Source organism: Manacus candei, unplaced genomic scaffold (genome assembly GCF_025592945.1).
Source record: "Manacus candei isolate 608988 ecotype Guabito, Panama unplaced genomic scaffold, ASM2559294v1 h1tg000048l, whole genome shotgun sequence".
Taxonomy (NCBI): Eukaryota; Metazoa; Chordata; class Aves; order Passeriformes; family Pipridae; genus Manacus; species Manacus candei.
This window is the reverse complement of record NW_026138096.1, coordinates 6,960,186-6,978,737: the sequence shown is the minus strand read 5'-3', so window position 1 is coordinate 6,978,737 and position 18,552 is coordinate 6,960,186. Positions and strand designations below refer to the sequence as shown.

Sequence of the window (18,552 nt, the reverse complement as noted above, 5' to 3'; positions counted from 1 at the left end):
TTGTCTCAGCTACAGCAAGTACCAAGTCAAGGGTTCCCTGGGATGCTGTTTTCCATGGTGGATGCTCTGGAGCGAGTCTGACTTTCTGCAAGATCTCTGTGCTCATGGCTTTACAGAATACATTGTTTAAGGACAGGTGAAGATTGTCTAGTAAAAACCCAATAACCATAGAGCCAAAGGGGTCATAAAATTCCTGAAACGAAGTTTTATTATCCAACATGTGAGGTTTGTTTTATTTTGCTCTAACCCTCTTCAGCATTAGATAAAGTCTTCTCAGCTGAGGCATCTGGCTGTGAAACAAATTCCAGAGGAGATTAGGTAAAACTAAATTTGGCCATCTAGAGGAAAACCTGCAGTCTTTTGCTTTACAGAAAGCCTTGCTAGAAGAATGATGCTGCTTGCATTATTCTTCCATTTAGTCCCACCAAGCAACCAGAAACTCTCTCAACCAAAGCCAATAAATCGATAATCTCATCCTGAGAACATTTTCTTTCTTTGAAAAGGAGGCAGTGCCTAGGATTCCATGAAGGCCATCCAGAAACTTGCTGTCAATATCCCTTGTATGTAGAAGGATCTCAGATACTCTGGCATTGGGTAGGAGAACTGGAGGTAAGATGATTAAAAGGTAGTCAGTGTACACACAAACTGTGATGCTGCTTTAGTGATCGACGTGCCAGCTTGTAAACATGATGTGTGTGAGCACTGACAGAGCTCATCTTTGAGACTTCAGTCACCTCCAGGTGCTTTCCCAAAGAGTGGTGGGATGTGAGTTTGGTATGTGAATCATGGAGGGGATCTTTTACCATTAGGATGATCTTTATATCAAAGGGAGAGAAATGCAAGGCTGGAAGAGCCCTATCTAGTTCTCATGCTGTGCTGTGGCACGGTCCTTTTAATCCAGCCTGGAGAAAAGACAGAGCAGTCTCTGGAGATGAACAACATCAACTAATGCCACAGCCCCTGTTCACAGTCACACCAGATGAAGTGTCTGGGCTTGATGTTTTCTAAGTGTTTTCACTTATGTGTAAATACATCCTTCCTGATACTCACACACCTGCATGTGCACTCTCCTGTAGAGAAGCCTTTTAGAAAAATGAACTTACTACTAAAATGACATCTTGTTAGATGGTAAAGACAAAATAGTGTTAGTTGCCAAATAATTATATTGACAAAATGCTTGAGTTTTATAATGCTTATGTCAGTAAAACTGTAGCAATATGGAAAAAATGGAGGAAAAATGGAGGGAAAATAGGGACCCCAAAGAAAGGTTTGGTAATGTAAATTAAATAGTTCTGTGAATCAGGGTAATTACAGAATGGTGGGGAACAGAAGGCCAGCTTCAATCTCTTCTTAGGGCTGCCTTGCGTGAGAGTTGCTCCTTTGACTTCAGTCTATTATTAATGTCATCAAGTAGCACTTACAAAACTGGGAACTAAATGCATAATTAAGAACCCCTTGAAACTAGAGAAACCATAAATTTTAACCTCCCTGGCACAGAGACTATTATTTAAAGAGTGGTAACGATTAACAGATCTCTTAATTTTTTCTCGAAGTCATAGTAACAGTTCAGTGTGTGAACTCCTGACATCATTCTACATGCAACAGGAGATCAGCACAAATATTCCAGCAAGGTGGTAAAACCATATGGAGATTTTCCAGCCACCTTGGCATTTTGAAGGCAGAACTCAAAGGTAAGTGTGATCTGTGCAGCTCTCTACACAGCTTTTTATTGACTTTATGGCTCACAGAGAAAATTACAATCCTGATGGAACTGGGCTGGTTCAAAGGAAGAGTACAGGAAAGCCCTGCAGTGATCTGCACTGTTTATGCAGTGAGTTTTTAAAAATGCCATTGCTGGAAAATGTGAAAAATTTTCAGAGTATAAATGATTTTTCACTCCAAAGGATTTTGAAGTGCAACACCATGCTTTAGATTAACAGTGAGGTAAATTAAAGTTAGTTTGTTCAAATGACTGAGCTTATTTTCTTAGGGATGGGGTGGAATGTTGTAATTTGATTCAAGTAAGGGCAAGAAACTTAGTTGCAGGTCTTCACAGCAGTCAAATTAATTTCCTTTGCCTTTTGTTCCGGTTCATACAAACATTCAAATCCACCATCAAAGTGGCAAGTTCATTTCTAAAACAACCTCCTGGCTCAGCAGCTAATTGTAAGTTAAAAATGAAGTGTGGTAGCTGAGTTCAGTGCAAAACCATAAAAGTACTTCATTTCCCTGAGCACTAATATTTACCTGCAGGTTTAAAAAAAGACCCTGACATGCACAGATTATAAAAACTTACTGTCCCACAACTATGAATTTTCTTTAATATTGAAAACTGGACTAAAAAAAAATTATCTGGATGGCATTTATTTTCTGGAGTGTAAAAGGAAAACATTCATGTTTCTACAATGAAAGAATCAGAATTAAATACTGTGATGTCAGACTAAGTAGCGTTACTTTAGCTCCTGTATGGTTGAATGATTTTACTATAATAGTTTCTCATAATAATGCTTTTTATCTGTAATACATATGGGATACAGAGACTGACAGAGCTGTAATCTTTCTTTCAGACACATGGTGTTAAATGAACAGGGTTCAAGTGAAAATATAATTCTGAAAGGCAGATAAAGATGGCCCTACATAAGACTGAAATAAGGTATGTCACCATTTCAAGTGAAAAATTCTAGCTCTGAAAATAATGCCATACAATACAAAGAGAAGTAAACTTCAAATTTATACTACAAGGTCTAGAATTTATTTGTTTGTAGCAGAAGGCTGCATACAGTTGCATGAGTTTTGTACACCTTTTTGTATACCCTGCTTTTGCCACTGCTATTTGCTGTTTATGCAGCATGGTGAGTGCTGAGCATTGAACACATTTATGAAGACTATGGCCCTGACCCAAAAAACCTCCCCATTTACTAGACCACAGAACGAACAAACGTGTTCTCCTGGTTTCACAGCTGCCTGTGTGTACAAGCAAAGCTCCTCCATGCGTATCGAGGCAAACTAAGCCTAGAACAGCTACAGTATGGATGGCAGCTTCCACTGGTGCTGCCAAACACTCAGCAGGACACACTGAAATTAGTGTCTTCTTCCACCGCTCTCCCAAAACTCCTGAGCTGTCTTTCCTGTGATCTTTTAAGCATGTGTGGTCATTGGTGAATGAAAGGCAAATATGCTGGTGCTCCTGAACTGTACTCTAACCCACCATCACTACCTCACAATGCCTTCCCAATTTTAACACTGCAGAAGGGAATTTATAGTGCCCTAAGTAATCACCAGGTTTAATGTCTCGCACCTATGATTTTAATGTCACGCCACCCAGTCATGTCAAAGTCACGGCGAGTCCAGAGAAGGGCAACAAGGCTGGTGAAGCATCTGGAGCACAAGTCTTAGAAGGAGCAGTGGAGGGAGCTGGGGATGTTTAGCCTGGAGAAGAGAAGGCTCAGGGATGACCTTATCACTCTCTGCAATTGCCTGAAAGGAGGTTGTGGTCAGGTGGAGGTTGGCCTCCCAGGCAACTGGAAGAAAGAACATAGTCTTAAGCTGCACCAGGGGAGGTCTAGGCTGGATATTAGGATGAATTTCTTCACAGAAGGGGTGATCAGACATTGGAATGGACTGCCCAGGGAGGTGGTGGAGTCACGGTCCCTGGATGTGTTTAAGGAAAGACTGGACGAGGTACTCAGTGCCGTGGTCTCATTGACAAGGTGGTGTTCAGTCATAGGTTGGATTTGATGATCTCAGAGGTCTTCTCCAACCTAATTGATTCTGCGATTCTGTGACGTTATCACCAGGCTTAATGTGCTCACATCTATGACTTTTGCATCACGTCACCCAGTCACGTCGAAGCCCAGAGCTACAGCGTTTCACCTTTCCTGGGCTTGTGTGACTGCACACTGCACAGAACAACGCGGAATTATGGAATCTTTTAAGTTGGAAAAGGCTTCTAAACTACTGAGTACAACCTTTAATGCAGCACTGCCAAGCCCATCACTAAACCATGTGGTGGTGGACTTGGCAGTCCACTACACCATCACTAAGCACCACATCTACACTTCCGGGGATGGTGATTCCATTACCGGCCTCAGGGCGCTTCAGGGTAGAGCAGTGTCCTCAGCCCCCACGCGTGTGGTGTAACCTCCATTTTCAGCCTGCCCTACGTGGGGTTAGGGGAAGGTGGTACTTGTGGGGTACTGAGGGCTGGTTGCACGGAGACAGGATGACAAAGCAGCCCTACGCTGAAGGACTGTGCACTCTCAGAGCGGCTTTGCCCCCCCGGCCGCTCTGAGGAGACGCATCCCCTGACGCCTCATTCCTCCGCGGCTGCGACGGAGCGCGACGGCTCCTTTAAGGCGTCACGTGGCTCTTGGGCGGCGCTGTAGTCCCTGGACCGGGGTGGTAACGCGGGCGGGCGCAGCCAACGGCGGCGCGGAGGACTACAACTCCCAGCAGCCCCCGCGGGGACGGATGAGCTCACCCGCCGCGCCCAGGCGGGCGCCACGATGCACGCTGGGAGCTGTAGTCCCTGTCAGCAAGGGCCGCAGGTTGTGGCGCGGCGCGCGAACTACGCACCCCAGCGCGCCACGCGGGGCGGGTTCCCGTCAGCGCCGAGGGGGAGCCCCCCGACGTAAAGGGGGATCACTTTCCCCTTGTGTCCGCCATATTGGACGGTAACTCTGCCCAGCGGCGCCGGGGCCGAGCGAGTCCCCGCGGCCGTGACAGCCCCGCTCCGCCCGCTCCGCTCCGCGCCGCCCGAGGAGCCCCGCCCGAGCCCGGCCCCGCCGCCCCCGGGCGCTCGGCGCGACCCCGCGCCCCTTCCCCTCCTCCTCCTCCTCCTCCCCGGCGCTCCCTGCTCCCGTGCCCGGGTGTCAGCACCATGAGTCCGGCCGACGCCAAGCGCGGAGCGAAGCGCCGGAAGAACAAGCGGGGCGGCGGCCTCGGCAGCGCCGGCGGGCCGGGCCCCAGTGGCGGTGCCGGCGGGCTGGGCAAGGCCGGTGGGGCGGCGGGAGCGGCCCCCGCCCCGGCGGGCGCGGCGGGCGCGCTGCTGACAGCGCCGGGCGGCGGCGGCGGAGCAGCCCCGGGCGGCGCCGGGGCCGCGGCGGGACACGGCGAGGTGAGCGGGGCCGGGCGGGCGCGGTGACACCGCACACCCGCGGCCGGGGGGGCCGCGCCGCGCCCTCCGCCCGCGCCCCCGGCCTGCCCGGGCCCCCGCAGGGGTCGCGGGGCCGGAGCCGGGGGGGGCGGGGAGGGGGCGGCGGGGCCGGGCCGGGCCGGGCAGCGGCCGCGGCTCCACACCCTTTGTGGGGGAAGGGCCTGCGCGGGGCCGTGTCGCCCGGGGGATTCTCCCCAGAGCCTTGGTCCCCCATCCGCGGGGTCTCTCTCGCCCCAATGGAGGAGCTGTAAGAAGTGGGTGGGCAGGCCTTGAGAAAACAAAAATGCACCTTTGTGTGTATTTTTTTCCTCATTGAGCCCCCTTTTTGCAGTAGACAACTTGGTTATTAAACGTACGGGGTTCATTGTAGCTTGGGCTGTGGATTGCATTCTGGTGCCTTGGAATAATTCAGATCTGTTACATTATTTCGTAATAATTCATAAAATTATTTACTGGGAGCAGATTGTATAGTTTAATCAGTGTTTTGGTTTTTTCCCCCAAGAAAAATTGCTGGAGGATTAGGCCCTTTGGGAAGGTGTCCTGTGGCTTAAGTGACAAAAGAGTGAATAAGTTCACGTTCCTTTCTCTCATAAGGTTACCTCAAATTTTTTGTTGCCTACACAAAGTGTTGAGGTGTTGTATCTACAGCAGCATTTCCTGCTGACAGCATCTTCAGACTTCCATGTGTCTGTCATACTGCCTGCTCTGTTTCCTCTTGCTCTCATAAACTTGTTGAGCACATGAGGGAGAAACAGAAGAAATGGCTTAAGTAGTGTGGCTGAAATCCCACGATGTAACACATGGGTTTAATTTCTTATCCAGGTAGTTTTTTGCCCCCCTATTTTGCTGGGTTGACAAGCATTGTGATGGTTGCAGGCTGACTTTCTCTCCCCCCCACCTCCCCTCTAAAACTTGTTTTTATACACTTTCATACCTGGTTACCCAAAATCCACAGTAGATAACCTGTTTCTGTATGTCTGTTCTAATCTGATACTTATTTCAGGCATAATTTCCTTCTGGGACAGTAGTCTTTGTGTGATTTAGGTTTCCAGAAGAATGAAGTGCATAATGGTGAACAAGTGTGCAAGGTTTTATTTGTAACTTTGCAAGTCATTCCTAAATACTCTTCTTAACTAAACGTCTAGCAGGAAGATGCATCTTGTTTTGTTTTACATCTAAGTTTGCAAGCTTTTCCAGACACAGGTTCCTAGGTATTGTTAAACATCATCCTGCCAAGGGAAATCAAACAAGCAATGAAGTGATCTGCAGAACGGGACCTTGATGTGGCTCCACTATCCCCAATATTTTGATGTTTGTGTCTTGGGGTTATGTGTAGTATTGGATCTTTTTCTGAAATTTATCTTAAAAGCCAATGTCGCTGCTAGTCTTCCTACTTTGTGTTTCTTCTTTTTGTCAGACTAGGTAGTTCCTGATAAAATTTTTCAGTCTTCAGAGTCTTAACTTGGAAAGTATGTCATGCCTTGAAAATTAAATACAGTATTTCAGCACTAGATTTCTGGGAGCATACTTCTGTCTGCTACACGTCCTGATATGTTATTTATGGTTTTATAAGTGTGCACAATGTGTTACTCTGAATGCATTTGTGACTTTGTCTTATTGATCTTTTTTTGCCTGTGCTCCTAGATGTGTATGTGGTTTGTCAAGCGGTCCTTTTTCACTTTCTAGTGTGGTGCAAGTGGTTCTGAAGTCTGATGGAAAATGGGGAGTTCTGAAGTCAGTTAAACAAATCAGTTAGTTAATCTAGAACAAACCTGGAGCAGAGACCTTGTTCAGTCAAACAGCATATTAGAATTAGATTTTGAGGATAGATAAATCCCTGTGCTCAGTTTTTGAAAGGTAAATGCTTATACCTCATAATGCTCCTTGAAAGTTGGTGTTGCTTCCTCCACAGTGGTTTCAGTGACCTCTTTCTTGACACTTTCAATAGCTTTCCAATGGTGGTGACATTTGAAAATTGCCAGTACTTAAAAGTTCACCGATAATCTTATTGCAAAGGTGAAATCTTAAAGCATGATCACACGACAGTTGCTGACATGAAAATGCAATCTCCTTAATGGTATATAAAAATTTGATAGTTAAGGGTACATGGTTAAAACAAGACTTCGCTCTTTGAGGGAAAGACCAGCATATGTTGTTTCTGGATGAAGTTGAGAAAGAAAACTGTATTTTACGTGACTGATCACTTCTAAATTGGGTGCAATGTTTGTTTTGGCTGAATGGAGAGTAGCTTTAAAGTAGTAACCAGAGTTGCTTTACTTTCTTCTTACACAGAATGTTGTAAAGTTCCTTTTGGTAGGTAATAGAAATCATCAACCAGTGCTCTGTGGGACAAACTTGAATGTTTAATCTCTGAAAAGATGTAAAATATAACCCCCTCCTCAAATATAGTATTTGCTGTACAGCATAATGTTTTCTACTTATTCTCATGCCCTCTGTTTCCAGCTTTTCTCACTTCCATGGTTTTAGGGCATCCATTGTGGATGGGGTGGGCACATCCTTCTACTAATGTTCTTTCAGATGTTTCTTCCAAAACTTGCCTAAAATACAGAGTGAACCAGGGTGTTTTTAAGGGATGATTCTGTGCGTGGTCCACGTCCTTGGGTGTCAGTAGTTGTTCGGAATGAGGTGCATGTGCCAGTACTGAAATTCTACCTAAGCCTCTTAGAGCTAACAAGTATATTTTAACTGAGGTTTTTATGCATCTTATCTGAAGGTTTTTTAAGACTGTAGGCTAAATTCTGGGTTAGAGTACATGCTAAGTCTTGTTCTGGGATGCAAGTGGGCAGCTCCTAATGGAATCTTCCTGGAAGGTATGTTATCCCATGCATATGCTTTATAGCATCTGAATTCATCCTCTGAAGCACTGTCAGATATTTTAGAGTGATAGTGAAATTAAGGGTGCTTTGGCACTGTATCAGTGCAAGGGAGTCTGAGTTTTGGAAACCTGTAACTGAGTCAGCTTTAACTGGAATTGGAAACCAAGTCACTTAATTGTCCAGTGCTGCTGCAGGACTTATCTAGGAATTTTCAAATTTTTTTAATATACATATTTAAAGAAATAGATCTTGCTTTCTGTTGAGTTGGTTGGTTTTGTTTTTGTTTTAATTCAGTAGTGCATTGCATCAGGCCTTCATAATTTGATCCTATAAATTTTTGATGGACTTGGATTATTGGCGTTGTGAGAGGCATTTGATTATCTTTAGCAACCACTGCATAACTCATAGGTACACTGTAGTAAAATTGGCTATTCCTTACTATGTTCAGGAATTTTGGAGTGAAGAGGGGTTATGTCAGGCTGATCAGCTACAGAAGTACTTTTTGTTACAGGCCTGACCAATCTTGTGTTATTAATACGGGGAATAATTTAGTAGCCATTTTACAGTTCTCTCACTTGCATTTTTCAAAGTATTGTTTGTCAAGTGTAGTAATGTATTAAATCTTCTTACATTTGAGAGCTCTTGGTTTTAGAATGTAATAAAATTTTTCATTGGACTATTCCTTTATTATTAAAGGAACTGCTTTTTAAATAGAGATTCTATACATAGCAGACCCTACATTGCAATTTTTTTCAGCAGCTTTGTAGCTCATTGTGTTTTACTGATATCTGTGTTTGATTTGTGATTTGAGATTTTCCCTGTTCTCTCTTCCCCCTCCATGATTCAAACATTCAAAAGAAAGGAAACATTCAAAAGAGGAGCTTTGTCAGGAGCTCAGAAGTTCAGCGAATAGCCAGCTTTTGTGCTTTTGTGTAGGGCCTCCTCCCCTCCAAAAGCAAACTTATTTTGGCCAATTTTGTGTCAAGGCTCAGGTAAACTGGATAAATGCCAGTCAATAAAATAGTATTGTGACCTCTGCTCCTCAGGCTGAGGAAGCAGGTACTTCTAAACACTCAACGCTTGCTTGAAGAAAAATAAGCCTTTTTGACAGTCAGGTAGCAAATTTGTTCCTCTGACTCAATTCTTTTTTTATTTTTGTAATAGACATGCAGTCCCTGCCCTGAAGAGCTTATGCTCTTCTCTTTTTAATAAAAGGAGATGTAAGGGAATGGGATGAAACTATTAGGGTTTGGTTTAGATGGTATGGTTGAGTTAACTTGCTAATTTAGAAGGAGAACTAGAACATTTCAAACTTTAAAACAAGCTTAATGGTTGCATAACATTCACATTAATAGCTGTTTCTTAGCTTCTTCCCATGGTCAGTTAAGGCATTTTTCAGCTAATAGGTCCGAGGCCACAGGCACACGCGTTAGTGGTTGGGTCAGAGCGTGCAGTGCTGCTCCCGGGAAGTGTGTGCTGTGTGTACTCATGACCTTGACGTACATCCAATCCCCGAGCACTCCCTTGCTCCCCCACCTCCTGCACCTGCTAAATCATGGGCAGTTCATAACAAGAATAATCGGTTGTGAATTGTTAAATGAGACATGTGGAAAGAGTGTCCAAAAAATTGGCATCTAGTTCAGCAGTATCTAATCTGTACAAGCTAAGTATCCTCCTTTGGCTTTGTTATGAGACATTTGATTCTGGGTGTGAAGGCAAAGGGGTTTTTTCCTTGGTGTATTAGTTACAAAATGTTTGTGAGATTAAGAGAGAGAACTCTTTTAGTCTGAAAAGCATAGTGACTCCCCTCCCTTCCAGACTTTTGTTTCCTGACTGTGGAAGCAAAACCTTGTTGATTTTATTTGGAACTAGATTAGTATGAAAAGTTAGTTGTGAAATAGGTGCATATTGATGAGAATGTTCAGGGTTCTTGTCCAGTTCTTCTCCTTCAAGTTTTTTGACCCCAAACAGTATCTGAAGGTTCTGATTATTTAGGTACTTAATAATTCTTTTCTTGGTTAGGACATTTATCCTTTCGTAGTTGTATCCCATCTTGGGGGGAGCCCTCAGACCCTTTCTCCTTTAGAGTCTGTGTGAGGAAGGGATCCAGTCTGCCTCTCTTTTGGCCTAGCAAGGAGAGCTGAGTGGATGTGAAAGTTCAATTTGGTGGTGGCTTGGTGCTCAGTCCCTTGGTGCTTTGTTGTTTAGTCCTTGATATATGTGTGTAGCAAGGCTGGTCCTGAACAGATACAGGTCTGCTGAAGACCTGCTGTGCAAAGTGATTGGGAGAAATAGCTGGGAAATAAACTTGCTTTGCTTAGGATGTACAGGGCTTCATGGATGTGCTAGGCAGTGTTCTGGGTTTATATGCATCTGGGTAATCAAAGAAGATTTAATATTTATTGGGGCTCCTTCACTGGTGGAAAGGAGGTCATATATCCCCTGTTATTAAGGTAATGAAAACAGTCCTGCGTTTTCCTTTCTTGTGGTTTGTGGGTTTGGTTTTTTGAATTTTAATAGTGGCCAAGGTAGCTTTGGACTGCTCTGTTTTGAGAAAGAGTATTCCATATGTGACTTTTTCCTAGGATGATTAAACATAAAGAAAAAATTGAGTTAAATGGCTAGAAGAATACCGTGGTTCTTTTCTCTGCTAATGTCTTAATCTACAATTTCCAGGTTTCTTGTGCTGCAAATGAAGAGTTCAACTGTGAAATGACATTTACAATGCTGCTCTTAATGTTATTAGGGGAACTACCCACATTGAGGGTTGTCTGAGAATGCAATAGAATAAATATGCCATTATTTTTTTACACAAGAGTTACTTAAGTTTATAGTGTAAAAATTCAAGGCAGCCTGTGACATTATTGACCTTCACCTCCTATCTGTGTGAAGAAACACACCAGGAACAGTGTTAAAGATAGGTCTGAGTAACATAGCAATATTCCTGAAGTATGGATTTTTTCTTAAATATTTTCAAAATATTTACTTTTTTGTTTAATAGTGTACAGCCTCTTTAGTGGTGCAGAAGTTAGTCTGAGCACTGTTTTACAAAGTGGTTTTAGGGGGAAACTTAGTGTATCTGCTTGTGAGCCTGTTCGAGGCTGTTGTTCATGTTGGACTGGTGGAAAAATTTACTTGGAGTGCATACCTGAACCCTGTCCTTAAATAATCAATTCCCCTTCTTTTGCAAGAGCCACAAATGTAGTTTTCTCCATCTCAAAATTCCTGATAATCACAGAACCCACTCAGGTGTCTGAGCAGAAGGCACTCCTGTTCTGCACCACTCTGTAGAGTGGCCATCTGCACCACTCTGTTTATTGAAGAAAACCTTGAGAGACTGTGGTACAAGCTGGATGCCCTAAGTCAGATAGTATGAAAAACCTAGATAGGAGGCCATGCTTAGCCTTTACCTGCCTCTTCAGTTATGGTTTCTTCCTGAAAGAGAAAAAAAAAAAAAAAGTTGGAGTTCATAAGGATTATGATAAGTGATCCTTTGGATCATTTCTTAAAACTGAGAGAGTAGCTTTGCTCATTTATAGGGAGAAAAATTATTGACTCCATAGTGTGTTTCCCAGAAGAAAATCACTTGGTACTTCCATGAAATATTCCTATGCATTGTCTCTCCTCAGGCCTAGAGGAATAAAACACAGTAGGTTGGAGGTGCCTCTGTAGTGTTACTTAGGGTGGAATGTCACAAAGTTAAATCCTCATGCACAGTATATTTTTGCAATAGTCCTCCTTTCACACACTGATCTGTTGAACTGGCTTGTAGTAGCTTTTTCAAGTGTTTGCTAGTGAGGGATCCTCAAAAACACGAGACCACAATCCTCAAAGTAAATAATAAAGTATTTACAGTGTCACAAGAGTCATTATTTTGAAGTCCAGAGCTTTGGCCTGCCTTGATGTAGAGCAGACTTGTTAGTCATGGCATCTGGATTTTAGGGCATCTCTTACGGTCTCATCTCCCACTCACATCCTAGAACGTGGCTGTGGGAGGTGAGTTGATGCTGGTGCAGGAGGGGCTGGAGCCCTGTGCAGCAATAGGCAGAGAGGGCTGATTTCTGGGAGTGTGCCTGAATGGCAGTTGCTCTTAGGAAAAAGCTGCTGGATTATTTTTTTTCTTTAACTGCTTTGGCGGCAGTTCAGTGGTCTGGGTTGAGTTGCAAACAGATGGAGGATGCGATCAGCTGTTGGGGCAGTGTTTGCTGCTCTAAATAGCTGTTCCTTTCTTCTCCAGGGAAAGGTAACAGGCTGGATAGAAATGTCTGGCTGGCAGCACAGGGAACTTTACTGTTCTAGGTACAAAATTTCAGATGACCATCTTTATTCTAGATATTTATTATGCCAAAAATGTCAAAAGTGCCAGTTTAGTCATGGCTTGCATTGCAATGTCAGCTTTGCTCACTTTGGTCCATAAGTCAGTTGTTGCTCTTTCTGGAAATAAGAACCTCTCTACTTACAGCAAAACCAAATAGTGTAGAGAACTGGGCAGTGTAGGGTTTAGGTCACAAATCTGTACATGTGCTGTAGAGGTGAGCTTTCGAATGGTTGTGTATGAAAGCATGCATGTATCACTAGCATGTAAAACTCTAGTGATTGATATCTGCTTATTAAATAATCCATGGTTGATAAGTTAGCTGTAGTAATTAAATCCAGTAGTTGTCCTGTAAAAATATAAAGGGGTCCATGGACCCATCTGTAGTTTTCTGAATTAGGAATAGGAATACTGGCAACTGAAGTCTGCACTGAGGCTTTTAGACTTCTGTGGTCAATAGTGAATTAATTGTGAGATACATTTTTTTTTTTGTGTGTAGTTTTCTTTTCCCTTTCTCCTTAAGGTCTCACCTCCTTTATGAAATCTGCAAGCATAGCAGAAATAACCTCTAAAATTATTCCCCAAAAAGGGTACCAGAGAGTAAAAGGTAGAGCAGTAGGCATGTTTCTCTACAGCATCAGAAGCTGAAGGAAGTTTACAGTACTGGGAATCTCATTTAGTTATAACACTCATAAAGCTATGGAGAAGGGGAGAAATGCATATGGCATGTTGTGTTACAACCATCTACCTCCTGAGCCAGATTTCATCAAAAATTGGTCATCTAAGCTAATATGTGATCTGGATTTATGGTAGTAATCTGCCTCTCAGGTGGATTTAGCACAACTGTGTGCTAGCAGGGCTGGCTGGCTGCTGCCAGAGCTGGTGCAGGATAACTCAAGTTTGTGTTCAGCCTTGCCCATGCAATTTTCTTTCTGTACCACAACTAACCATTTAGGAGCTATAAACATGGATATTTGCCAGCTAGACTGACATCTGAACAAGACCGTGAAAGAGCACTTGAATATACTTTGTATGTAGCAAAACACTCTTTTCTCGGGGACTGGTCTTTTTTGGTATACTTTTATTCTCCCCAGATGTCAGAAGAAACAGGTGGCAATTACTGATCTGGTCAATTAAAAATTCTGTGGGTAGTGAATGAGGATGGGGTCTTTGGGAGGATAGAATATGACTAAGATTGCTTTGTTTTTCTTTTGGGTGATGTAGGAGATGAGTTAACGTGGATGAGGGGATGAAAAGCTGTAAAAGAGCAAGTATTATTGAAATATAATACATGAAATATCCTTAGCCTTTTGAAATGGGCAGGTGAGCTCATGAAAGACAGACTTTTGAACGTACTTGCTGAGCATGGCATTATGTAGACTTGTTTTTTTGGACTTGACTAAGAAGTTTTAGTCATGTCCCTCATAGGTTTTGAGTGTCTGCCATTACTGACACTTAAAATAAACTTAATTATATCAGCATTGTAAGGTGAAGCAAAGAGAAGAAGGCTGTCAAATGGATCCTGCTCTGCGAAGAAGTCTTTTAATTAATGCAAGCCATGACTCTTTACAGTCTGTGTATTAGGGCATATCTCGTTGTGTGCAGTGCTGAAATAAGTTGGAACTGTATTAAATGTAGTGTTCACATAGTGTTCTGCAAAGTGCTGTAAGGCTCTACCTTGACTCCTGTTCTGCTTTAAGCTTTGTGCTGTCAGGCTGCATCAGTGACAGCTCCTTACAAGCAAAAGAAGTGGCTTTAGGCAGGGGTGCCAGACTTGAACACGCTCTGCCACCAGCTTCCCTCTTTGAGGCTTTTTTCAAAGAGAGAGAACTGATACAAACAGCTGTATGTTGACATGGTTGAAGTCAGTGCACTGACTGTGGGCACTGCAAACTTTGCAATTTGTTCTGTATTTTGGGACTGAAGTAGTTTTGCTTTTAATATGATTTTTTTTTTTTAAGCCAAAGCTTGTTTTCTAGTTTTTGGTGGCAGGGTGTTTGTTTTCTTTCCCCATTTGTGCAGCAATAGAAGCTTTAGCTCTCAGAGCAGAAGTCTTCCTAAGCTAGGAAGGTGATGGTACCATTGAATTGTACACGGAATTGCTGAAGTTGGATGGGACCACTAGTGGGGTCATCTGGTCCAACCTGCCTGCTTAAGCAGGATCTTCCTAGAACACATTGCACAGGATTGCTTCCACACAGTTCTTGAATATCTCCAGTGAGAAAGACTCCACAACCTCTCTGGGCAACCTGTTCCAGGGCTCAGTGACCAACACAACAAAGTAGTTCTTCCTCATGATTAGGTGAAACTTCTGTGCATCAAGATTCTGCCCATTGCCTCTTCTTCTGTTGCTCAGAAGAGCCTGGCCCCATCCTCTTGACACTCTCCCTTCAGATACTTAGAGATGTTGATAAGTTGTACCCTTTCAGTCTTCTCTTCTTCTCAAGGTAGTTCAGATATTTTCTAATATTAGAGGGTTTTTTCCATTGATTTAGGCAGTGTGATTTAGAAGTGCCTTGAGTAAACAGGTTTTTGTTGACTTTTTGGTTTGTTTGTAAATATTACAAGAAGTTAAGGAACTTCTTTCAAATTCTGTAATCATATTAAAGCCAATTGTTGACTGTTTCAAACTTGTTATAAGGGGTATTTCACAGAGATGGATATGAGGCTCTGAATTTGGGTAACACTAATGGTGACACAACCCCAGAGATGCTTTACTGGACAGATGTGTGAGTGAGAATGTGTGTGTGCATGATCATAGATGTGTGTGCATGAACCCAAGCTTTTTGAAATATGATATTTTTGAATGTGGGTTAATGAGGTTGCTGTGTAAGTGTAGGAGTGAACTAAATAGTTTGTATGTGTGCGTGTAAATTTTTTTTTGAGTAGGAGAACACACGTGTGTGTGTTGGGGCTGCCAATGGCCAAAGTACCTGAGGAAATGCTTAAAGCTTCTTTGCCACACTGGGTCTCGTAGGGAAACCAGTCATTGGGAACAGAAGAGTTTGCCTTAAAATGCAGTTCTGAGCCACAGTACAGTTCTGCCAGCCTTTAGTGTTTAATTGGTGTGGAGTTAATGACCAAAAGATTTCTTAATTGCCATAATGCTTTGAGGCTGCTTATCTTCAATAAGCTGCTGCTACAACAGATGGCAAGTTAGTGGTTTAGCTGAGGTTCAGTAGAAGTTTTTCACAATTTTATTTTAATGGCCTTAACTTATCTATGTGGCTGTAGATAATGTGTAGTTGAAACCCAAACCTTCACTGGAATAGGCTTCAAATGAATTAAGGTTTTATTTTGTCACCCAGCAAGAGAGAGAACTCCTCTTTACTGTCAAAGAAACTTTGCAGTTTTATCTGTGTGATCATCTTTATTTTATCTTCACTTCTTTTCCTTGGCTACTCTCAAGATTCATCTCCACTATACTGTCATTCTCTGCTTCTTTTGAGGGAGTCTGCAGGGAATTGTACTGGTGTCTGCTGTGATTTGAGACAGCTTGCAGCAGCAGCCTGAAGCTGACTGGGTTGGGGCTTTTTTTTTTAGCATCACAGGAGTCTAAACCACAGGAATAAAATGGACAAAGTTCCATAATTTTCAGATATAAGAAAGCTTTAAAAAAGATTCTTATGATTTCAGAGGAAAAAAAAGACAATTACTTTATTTTTTTTTCTGGAAAACAGGCTACCGTACTTGTACAGTGTTCTCCAGTAGCTTTAGATTTGAAACCTTATGTAGGAGTAGGAGAAACTTTGTACTGAGAAACATTGCATAGTAAGTAAGTTAAATATTAATTATTATATAATGTTTTTAGAAGTGCTACCATTGGTGACCACTTTTCAGAATTATGTAGAAATCATGACACTTAAGCACACATACTTTGAATATTATTTAGACTCCTTGTTCCATGGGGTTTTTTAAACTTTATGGTTGTATCTTAATATAAGAATGAAGAGGAACATTCTTCTGTCAATATTTAAAGTCATTCTGAACCTATGTTTTCATTTTTAATCAGGTGAAAAATCTAGTGATTGTGTAGGGTTTAGGGGTTGTTCTGGTCCCCAAGAGTCTGTCAAACCGTTGCTAGTAATGGCCTGTGGGAATTTATTCCTTACATACAAGTAGAACATCCACATAAGTCTGAATGTGTTCTTGCCTTTTTGGCTTTTGACTAATGACAGAAATGAGTATTTGTCTAAATGTGAAGCCAGTTTTGAAACAAACTCTGAAGTCAGCGTGTTGCACCTAATGATGTTACCTGTTGGTGAGACTGGCTCATCCTCTCAGTCAGGTGTTTCTGATGACTTGATGGCTAAGCTGTAAAAGCCCATTTAATCTGTGTCTCTCCTCTGCTAAAGCCTAGAGGATCTGAACTCCCTTGAACTGAAGACACTGAGAAAAAAATCAAGGGAAGTTACTCCCAGCCCTGTTTATATTTGTGATAATCCTGAGAAAGTCAACATCACTTATCATTTGCTTTTTCCATGAGGTCTTGGCTTGGTGAAATAGCTGATAAGTTGTGTGCAATGTTATAATAGGAGGATACAGAATCACAGAACCATTTGGGTTGGAAAAGACCTCTGAGATCATCAAGACTGATCACCCCCCTGTCAACTAGACCGTGGCACTTAGTGCCATATCCAGTCATTTCTTGAGCAGCCACTCTGCCCCCAGCCTGTAGCACTGCAGGGGGTTGTTGTGGCCCAAGGGCAGGACCCGGCACTTGGCCTTGTTGAACCTCAGACCGTTGGCCTTGGCCCATCGATCCAGCCTGTCCAGATCCCTCTGCAGAGCCTTCCTGCCCTCCAGCAGATCAAGACTCCCTCTCCAGCTCTCAGTATGTGAGGTATTGCCCTAATATTGAAAAATAATTCCCAGAAAATTGTATTTTTACATTTTAAATGTTTTCCCAAGTTAGGGATGAATTCTTCTGGTGGGAAAAAATTTTTCTATAGTTTCCTTGTTACTCATGAATTTCCTTTTTTTTTTTTTAATAACAGGAAGTTACTTTTCTCTGTTTTATTTTGCTTGCATTGTCTTATCTCTGACACTTTTTCCACAAATTCATTCTTTTGTATAGTTTACTTGAGTAATTTAAATTTTGAAGTTACATGTGAAGGTTTTTTTAGTGTTTGTATTAAGTAATGATCAGCAAAAAATAGTTGATGCAGTGGGCTCTGCCTTTATTGATGCTTTTAAGGCTTCTTATTTATGATTAGTACATTTTTAGTGTCCTTGTCATAATCTTTTTCACCAAAATGGATATTGTGTAGGGGTATGTCTGTGACATGTGAGAGTGTGAATAACTTTAGGAGTAATCTATTAATAAGTGTCACTACATGGTCAGGAAGGTGTTACGTCTGATGATTATTTCTTCTGTAGGTGTCTCTGCTTAGTGGGCTTTACTGGGGTTTAGTGGAGCAGGAATCCCTGTCATTAAGGCATGAGAGGATCACTGGAAGGTGTCTTTCTGGCACCTGCTGTGTCTGCCCTTCCAATATGTTGTTGTGATTCTTCCTTTACCCTTAAGCAAAATTTGACTGACAATATTGAACAGGGAGGATGATGGAAGCTCCTCTTCATGGAAAACCAGTCCTCCTTGTGGTCAGACATCCTGAGCTAGCTGGCCAACACTTGAAAGGAAGTTGCATTGGTTAGGCTTACAGCTCCACTGTATTGCCTTCAAGGGTGAGAAAGGCAGAAAGGATGTCTGGGTGTACTACTGCTACTGTGTGGATTTATCCTTCTAATTAGGCTGTCTTTTTTTTTCTGCCTTCCCAATCACACTTTTACTATTTGTGAGAGAGAACACGTGTTTGGGTAACTGGTGAGCAGACGGGCAGTGTGAACACTGCAGTGTATTGGGAGCCAGGGGACTTCCAGGGACGTTGAGCTTTGTGGCCCTGTTTTTTCCCTTTGTGAATTGTCTCAGGTAGAGCGTACTGATTATTGAGCTTTTTATCTACTATTAAAGCACAACAGTATTGGTAGGTATTAAAAGATAGATGATTTGTCTGGAAAATGCAGTTGATTTTCTTTAAGGTTGTTTTGTGTTGTGGTGTTTTTCGTTGTTGTAGTTGTTTTGGGTTTTTTTAATTGCACTCTTGGAAGTAGACTTAAATCAAAGCAACTATCTTTTTAAACCAGCTCCTTAAGTTTGACACCCAAGCCGAGTGAAATATTCCAGAATCTCTTATCAGTGCTATAAAGACTTGACTTCAGGTTTTGTTCCATCCTTGTTTTTATCT

General features: G+C 42.5%; 1 protein-coding gene across 4 annotated transcripts in view; it reads left to right on the top strand.

Annotated features, from left to right (window-relative positions):
* Positions 1-4,582: 4,582 nt before the first annotated feature.
* FAM193A (family with sequence similarity 193 member A) overlaps positions 4,583-18,552 on the top strand; it is a 76,702-nt gene continuing 62,732 nt past the window's right edge. For 2 of the 4 annotated variants that reach the window (XM_051798536.1, XM_051798535.1), the window contains exon 1: positions 4,583-5,116. In XM_051798536.1, coding sequence (XP_051654496.1) covers positions 4,880-5,116 — 237 coding nt within the window. In that variant the 5' untranslated portion in view covers positions 4,583-4,879. The remainder of the gene's footprint in view (positions 5,117-18,552) is intronic. The other 2 variants (XM_051798538.1, XM_051798537.1) reach the window with 2 other exon arrangements.